The sequence below is a fragment of the Empidonax traillii genome, unplaced genomic scaffold, assembly GCF_003031625.1.
Source record: "Empidonax traillii isolate 1590-97213 ecotype Southwest subspecies unplaced genomic scaffold, ASM303162v1 scaffold3863:size23507, whole genome shotgun sequence".
Classification (NCBI taxonomy): domain Eukaryota; kingdom Metazoa; phylum Chordata; class Aves; order Passeriformes; family Tyrannidae; genus Empidonax; species Empidonax traillii.
Genome location: NW_020959056.1, coordinates 2,413 through 10,699, shown reverse-complemented (window position 1 = coordinate 10,699; position 8,287 = coordinate 2,413). Strand labels below are relative to the sequence as shown.

Below are 8,287 nucleotides of genomic sequence, written 5' to 3'. Positions count from 1 at the left end.
AATATGTGGCTGAGTTTTGGCTTTTTAGTGGGTTTTTTTTTGGAATTTTGATGCCAAAGGGTGATGAAATCCTCTCTTTCCCAGGAATTCCTTTGCCGGCGTGGAAGGGAAATTTAAAGGCAAAAAGGAAATTGGGTTTGGGCAAAATGAGAAATGTTTTCATTTTGGTTCAATTTGCACCCCCCCCCCAAAAAAAATAATCTCAGGGAAAGATCCTTTTTGACTGTTTTTGTTCCACTGGGAAACAGGGGGAAAGTAAGGAAAACGATGGGAAATTTTTGAATAGGTGAAGAAATAGATGTGGAAAATAGAAGGGAAACAATATTTATATTAAATATATGAAAGATATAAAAGAAATATATGAAAAATAATATATATATATGAAATATATCAAATATATATGGAAAATAAAAATTATATGAAATATGTATAAAATATATGAAATGCATGAAAACATATATGAGGAAAATGAAACTGCTTTTTGATCTGCCCAGTTTTTGAAAATGGATTTGGAACAAAGTTTTTCCAGTCCTTGGGAATCTCCCATAAAGGACTCCTGGGGATTAAAAATAAATAGAAAAAAGCCTATTTTTTTCCCACTGAAAACCCCAAACTGTCACAAGTTTGGCCCCCAGTGTCCCTCTGGGCTGTGAATGCTGATTTTCCAAGATTGTTGGAACTGCAAGGGGTTGGGGTTTGGAGCATCCTGGTCTATGGAAGGTGTCCCTGCCCCTGGCATGGGGTGGGACTGGATGGGATTTAAGGTCCTTCCCGACCCATTCCATGATTCTCTGTCTCTCCCTCCCCTCAGTGCGATCCCTACGTGAAGATTTCAGTGGGAAAGAAATCCATCAACGACCAGGAAAATTACCTGCCCTGTACCCTGGAGCCTGTCTTTGGGAAGTGAGTGTGGATTCACTTTGGGATCCGTGGGATTTTCTTATGTCATGTTGAGGGATTTTTGCTGGATGAGCCAGAGCTTCCCATTCCAACCTGCACTCAAGGTTGGATGAGGATTGGAGCAACCTGGGATAGGGGAAGGTGTCCCTGCCCATGGCAGGGGGTGGAATCAATGGGATTTACAGTCCCTTCCATCCCAAACCATTCCATGGTTCTGGAGCCAGGCTGGGAGAGCTGGGGGGTTCCCCTGGAGAAGAGAAGGCTCCAGGGAGAGCTGAGAGTCCTGGCAGGGCCTAAAGGGGCTCCAGGAGAGCTGGAGAGGGACTGGGGACAAGGCATGGAGGGACAGGACACAGGGAATGGCTTCCCACTGCCAGAGGGCAGGGATAGATGGGATATTGGGAAGGAATTTGGGGCTGTGAGGGTGGTGAGGCCCTGGAATGAATTTCCCAGAGAAGCTGTGGCTGCCCCTGGATCCCTGGGAGTGTCCAAGGCCAGGCTGGACCAAGCTGGGCTGGTGGAAGGTGTCCCTGCCCATGGAACTGGATGATCTTTCAGGTCCCTCCCAGCCCAAACCATTCCATGATTCCATGATAAACTGAGCCAACACAACACAGCCCTGGCACTGGTGTGTTGGGATGGGCTGTGGGTCCATTCCCACCGGCACTGGTGTGTTGGGATGGGCTGTGGGTCCATTCCCACCGGCACTGGTGTGTTGGGGTGGGCTGTGGGTCCATTCCCACCGGCACTGGTGTGTTGGGATGGGCTGTGGGTCCATTCCCACTGGCACTGGTGTGTTGGGGTGGGCTGTGGGTCCATTCCCAGGGCCCACCCCCCTCTCCCGGCCGTCTGTGCCGTGCCCCCTCGTGCAGGATGTTCGAGCTGAGCTGCACACTGCCCCTGGAGAAGGACCTGCGGGTGGCCCTGTACGACTATGACCTGCTGTCCAAGGACGAGAAGATCGGGGAGACCGTCATCGACCTGGAGAACCGCTTCCTGTCGCGCTACGGGGCGCGCTGCGGGCTGCCCCTCACCTACTGCGTGTGGGTACCGGGGGCTGCGGGGCTGGGGGGGTACCGGGGTGGGCCCCAGGGGGACTGGTGCTCCTCCTGAAGCCCCAGATGTTCCAAAGGACGTGGGAACCCTTGAGGAGATCCCGTTACACCCCTGGGGCCTCCTGGACACTCCCCATGCCCGGGCTGCCCAGGGAAGGAGGGGATGCCCCATCCCTGGGAGTGTCCAAGGCCAGGTTGGAGCAGTCTGGGATGGTGGAAGGTGTCCCTGCCCCCTGCCCCTGCCACTGGATGATCCTGAAGGTCTTTCCAACCCTTTCCATGATCCTGTTTGGTTTTCAGCTCCGGGCCCAACCAGTGGCGGGACCAGCTCCGTCCCTCCCAGCTGCTCCAGCTCTTCTCCCTGCAGCACAACTACAAGGCCCCCACCTACAAATCCGACCGGATCATCTTCAGGGATCAGGAATACGTCCTGTCTGAGCTGGGTAAGGGCACAGGGATCTTTTAGGGTAGCAGAGTTTCCTTTATGCAGAGCTGGAGTTCTTTGGGGGGGTTCCATGGAGGCCAGAACAGCTGGGTGGGCACAGCCCCATCCTCCCCACCTCACTGGCCAGGTTGGATCTGCACCATTCCCGAGCTTGGCTGTGCCCCAAGCTCTGGGAGGGAACCCAGACCTGCAATCCAGCCACTGGAACACTGAGTTTGAGGGACTTCCCTGGGCTGTGGGAGCTCTGGAGTCCATCCTGGGCTGAGAAGCTCAGATGTTCCAGCTGCTGGAGGAGCAGCTGTGCCATTGGAATCTCCTTCTGGGTCACTAGATGGAGACAGGATCACACACACGGTGCCCAGGGATCACCTCAGGGTTCAGGGGGCTTTGGGGGGGGCTCCAACTGGAAGGGCAGAACCAATCTCTGCTTGTCTGGGAATGTCTCCGAGGCCTGGGGAGATATTTTCTTGTTTGCACAAAAACTACCCCAACACTGACCCTTTTACCCCCCCCAACACTGACCCTTTTACCCCCCCAACACTGACCCTTTTACCCCCCTAACACTGACCCTTTTAGCACCCCAACACTGACCCTTTTAGCACCCTGGGCATCAGCTCATGCCCCCCTGCCCCACACCGTTGGGACAGGAGTTGCCTCTGTGAGAAATCTCTGCTTTAAGGCATAAAAGGGGTGTTTTGGCCCTGGGGGGCAGGTGAAACCCCCCCAGGAGCTGCAGTTTGGAATCGTGAGATGGCTTGGGTGGGAAAGAAGGAGAAGGAGGAGGAGGAGGAGGAGGAGGAGGAGAAGGAGGGCAGCAGGAGGTTTTCAGCTGGGGCTGGGGAGGTGTTTTAGCAGCGAGTCCCCCCCGTGCCACCCCCCTGCCTTTCACCTTCCTCTGCTTTAATGGCAGCGAGTTCAAAAAGCAGAACCAAGTGTGGAGCTGGACCTGGAGGAGATCTGGGAACCAGCTGGGAGCTGGGGCTGGGCTGGGGCCAGGAAACCACAGCAGGGCTTTTACAAGCATCTGCCCCAGCCCTCATCCCACACTCCCAGCCCCTTATCCCACACTCCCAGCCCCTCATCCCACACTCCCAGCCCCTCATCCCACACCCCCAGCCCCTCATCCCACCCCCTGGCAGTTGTTCCCGAGGGGCTGGTGTCTCCCCCTGGCTCTGGACACACCCCCTGTGCACAGCCCAGCTTTCCAGTGCCTGGGAATGGCTGGGATGGAGCCCAGATGGCCGGGGTTAAGCACTTCAAGGCCCTGCCAGGAAAGGAGCTGGGATGTGTCACCTGGGTCTGGAATGGTGTTTATGGAACAGTGTTTTGTTCCCAGGGTCCTGGAAGGGGCACAGCCTGGGAGGGCAGCGGGGTTGGGGTGAGGTCCTGCTCCCTCCCCAGCCTGGCATGGGAGGAGCTTGGGGAATCGTTCAGTTTGGATTCACAGAGCCAGGGAATCTTGTAGGCGGGAAAAGAGCTTTGGGATCATGAAATCCCAGGATTGGTAAGGTTGGAAAAGAGCTCTGAGGTAACTGAGTCCAAACTGGCTGATCCCCACCTTGTCTGAGTGTCACATCCAGTCATTCCTTGGACACCTCCAGGGGTGGTGACTCCACCACCTCCCTGGGCAGCCCCTTCCAAGGATGGGTCATCCTGGCCGACAACTGGTACAAAATCATGGAATGGGATGGGGAGGCAGGAGCAGGCTCAGCCAAGGCCAGGTTGGCCATCCACCCTTACTGGATGGATGGGTGGATGGATGGATGGATGGGTGGATGGATGGATGGATGGGTGGATGGATGGATGGATGGATGGATGGATCCTGGTCTGTGGCAGGATGAGGGTCTGGTGTGGAGCAGGTGAGGAGGAGGAGATGCTTCCAAGTCTTTATTCATCGTGGCTGCCACGTCCTTGCCCCTTTCCTTGAAGGACCACAGATATCCCAGAGGGAGCAGGAAGGAGCAGAGCAGGGACTGGGATGGAAGTGGAACCAGGATCAGCCACCAAGCTGTGCTGGTGGTGTCTCCATGGCCTTCCTCCCCCTCTCCTTTCTGTCTTTCACCCCCAACCCAGCAGAGAAGAAATGGGATCCCTTTGGGAGCTCATTCCTCTGCCCAGCTGAAGATCCTGGATGGGCTGGAATGACGGGACAAACCTCTGGTGGGGGTGGGAATGTCAGCAGAGGAGCAGCGTGGGCTGGGGGGCTGCTGGGGACCCTGCACCCCAATTCCTATGGCTTTAGGAGCCCTGAACCCCTGGACAGGATCCGAGCCTGGGGTCTCCTTTCTGTGCCCTTCAGCCTGGTCCTTGTGCTGTTCCCGTGGTTTGGGGGTGGTCACACGAGGCTCTGGGCAGGTCCCTGTCCCATCTGGGGGGGTTTGCCCGTGGGAAAAGGGCCTGGCAGTGGGACCTGCCCGTGGGGTGGGACAGCTGTGCCCAGGAGGGTTTGTGGGGATGGGTTTGGGAATGGGGGCTCTGCCCCTCCTGCTCCGGCTGCAGCGAGGCTGGTGGTGATCCCTGGGACATCCCAACCCCATCCCCTGGGAGTGACGCTGCTCTTTGCCCTCTGGCAGAGGACGGGAAGCCCCCGAATCCCCACCTGGGGCCGGTGGAGGAGCGGCTGGCGCTGCTGGCCCTGAGGAAGCAGGGGCTGGTGCCCGAGCACGTGGAGACACGGCGGCTCTTCAGCCCCCTGCAGCCTGGCATCGAGCAGGTGGGGTGGGCATGGGGGCACTGGGGACACTGGGGGACAGGGATTCCAGCCCCCTGCAGCCTGGCATCGAGCAGGTGGGGTGGGCACGGGGGCACTGGGGGCACTGGGGGACAGGGATTCCAGCCATGACACCAGCCCTGTCACTGCCAGGGGTCCCTGCTCTGGGATTGGGGTTTTCCCAGGGGGGGGGAAACTCCCTCCTGCTCCCAGCTGGGTGGGCTGGAGCAGAGCTCTGCTTATCACATGGTGGGGCTCAACCCAGCCATTGCTGTCCTGAAAATGGGGTTTGGGGACATCGATTCCAGCCTCCCGTGGGCATTTCCAGCAGCAGCTGTGCCTCACACTTTGAAATTTATCTGTATCTTTATTTTATTTTATTTTTAATTTATCTTTTTTTATTCTATTCTATTTTATTCTATTTTAATTTTATTTTATTTTTATGTTTTTTTATTCTCCTTTATTCTCTTTTATATGTCTATTTTATTTTATCTTTATTTTATTCCATTCTATTTCTCTTCATTTTATTTTATTTCATTTTGCTCTCTTTTATTCTCTCTTATCTTTATTTTATCTTTATTTTATTTTATCTTTATTTTATATTTTATTTTCTTTTATTCTATACTATTTTATTTTATTCTCTTTTACATTATTCTATTTTATTTTATCTGTATTTAATTTCATCTTTCATTTTATTTTATTCTCTTTTATGTTATTCTGTTCTATATTTTATTTTATTTTATTTTATTTTATTTTATTTTATTTTATTTTATTTTATTTTATTTTATTTTATTTTATTTTATTTTATTTTATTTTATTTTATTTTCTGTTTTCCACGAGGGAATCCTCCCCGTTCATGGAGGGAATTGTGGAGCATGTGGCATTCTCTGGCTGTCCCCGAGGAGGGGCAGGTGACCCAGCTTGGAGGCTCCTCAGGCTTCACAGGTTGTTCTTTCCCCGCAGGGAAAGCTGCAGATGTGGGTGGATCTGTTCCCAAAATCCCTGGGACATCCCGGGCCCCCTTTCAACATCAGCCCCCGCAAAGCCAAGAGGTAACAGGGCATTCCTGGGGGGAAAAGAGGACAGTCCAGCCCCTTCTCCTTGGGCAGCTGGGAGGGCTTGGAGGTGCCAGGCGGGGTGGGATTCACCTTCCCTGTGGGATCATCCCCAGGGATGGCGGCTCAGGGCAGGAGCAGCTGCCCAGGTGGGATTGGGATTGAGTTTCCCCACCTCACGCCGGTTGTTCCGGGTGCTCCAGGTTCTACCTGCGCTGCATCATCTGGAACACCAGGGACGTGATCCTGGACGACCTGAGCATCACCGGGGAGAAGATGAGCGACATCTACGTCAAAGGGTGAGCCCTCCCGCTCCAGGGAGCCCGGATTCCGGAGCTGGAACAGCAGGGAAAGGGTTAAAACGGGTCTTGGAGCAACATGGCTGGGGTGAGCGTGGATCCTGCTGGGGTGGGCATGGATCCTGCTGGATGAACCATCACACCTCTCCAGGGGTGGATCCATTCTGTCCATGGATGGATACACCTGTCTGCAGGCATGGATCCACCCTCTCCATGGACAGAGCCAGACCTCTCCATGGATAGAGCCAGACCTCTCCATGGGTAGAGCCAGACCTCTCCATGGACAGAGCCAGACCTCTCCATGGACAGAGCCAGACCTCTCCATGGATAGAGCCAGACCTCTCCATGGACAGAGCCAGACCTCTCCATGAATAGAGCCAGACCTCTCCATGGACAGAGCCAGACCTCTCCATGGACAGAGCCAGACCTCTCCATGGGTAGATCCATTTTCTTGGAAGACACGTCTCCACTGGGCTCAGAACTGCTTAAGGACACCGTTTTTCTTTGGATCTCTTGGATGCTCCCATGACAAAATGGACACGTAGAGACCTAAGAGTGGGGAGCAGCTTGGAATTCCTGGGAAGGGAATTAAAAAGTCCAGCTGAGCTGCAGAGCTCAGCTGGGGAAAGGGAATCCCGGCAGGGATGAGGAACTCGTCTCATTTCCTGCTCACATCCCGAATCCTCGCCGTGTTCCTGGTTTTCCATGGGCTCTGTCTGCGCTTTGCAGGTGGCTGGTGGGGCACGAGGAGAACAAGCAGAAGACGGATGTGCACTACAGGTCCATGGGGGGAGAGGGCAACTTCAACTGGAGGTTCGTCTTCCCCTTCGATTACCTCCCGGCTGAGCAGATGTGCCACGTGGCGAAGAAGGTGAGGGGCCTGGGGGGAGGAATTCCTGCCTTCTCCTGGGAATTCTGGGGTGGGGTTGGCGTCTGAGACCTTCCCAGCTGGAGCTGTGCAAGGCTCAGCTTTTACCTGGTGGTGTCTGAACCTCAGATTGTGGGAATTTGGTGTAAAGAATCCACGTTTGTGGGGTCAGAGTTAGAGGTGGTTTGTGTGAGGGGTTTGGAGAGGTGGATCCACCCAGGAAAGATGGATATTGGGGCACTGGTGGCCAAGGGCTCTCCAGGTGAACTTCCGAGGTGGCTTGGTTGGTATGGAGAGGGCGTTTCCATGGGGATGGTTTGGTGGGAACCTCTGGCCTCCACCAGGGAAATGGGGATGTCTGCCTGCACAGGAACTTCCAGGTGGGCTAAAGAGGAGGGAAAGGAAGCAGCTGTCTCCAAATTCCTGAGGGGAACACAGCTTGGGGTGTACCACTGATGGGAAGGGAAGCTTTGATCTGGGATTCAGGGAGAAGATTGGTCTGATAGAGAGTTCCTCACTTGGGAAGTTACAGATGGATGTGATTCCTTCACCTGTTATTGCTCCTGGTGTGCCTTGGATCAGCTGGTGCAATGGGATGGTCAGATGTGGGAATCTCACGGAGGGAAGGAAACAGGGATGGAATTGGGATGTGTGGGATAATGCCAGTGAAAATTGGATAGTGGAAATTATGGAAATAATGGAAATTAGGGAACACTGGACACAGAACTCTGCAGGGCAAGGAGATCTATTCCCTTGAGTTTGCTGCTCCTCACCTGGAGATCAGGAGGATGAAAGCAGTAAGAGGAGGGGAATTCTAGTGGAATGTGCTGATCCCACAGCAGGGGTTTGGAGTTGGAGGATCCTTTAAGGTCCCTCCCAACCCAAAGCATTCCATGATGCCCTGATTGCTGGGGGTGTGTGGGCAGCAGGGGCAATCCTGCCTCCCGAGGCTTGG

At 54.1% G+C, this 8,287-nt stretch overlaps 1 protein-coding gene across 1 annotated transcript; it reads left to right on the top strand.

Moving 5' to 3' along the window:
• Nucleotides 1-815: 815 nt before the first annotated feature.
• LOC114072750 (dysferlin-like) lies at nt 816-7,335 on the top strand (the record flags this gene model as incomplete). The annotated part of the gene is made up of 7 exons (XM_027910608.1): nt 816-903; nt 1,773-1,943; nt 2,256-2,398; nt 4,974-5,106; nt 6,067-6,162; nt 6,369-6,464; nt 7,194-7,335. Coding segments are annotated over exons 2-7 (780 nt in total), but the record flags the coding sequence as incomplete, so codon positions are not given.
• Between the last annotated feature and the right edge of the window lie 952 nt (nt 7,336-8,287).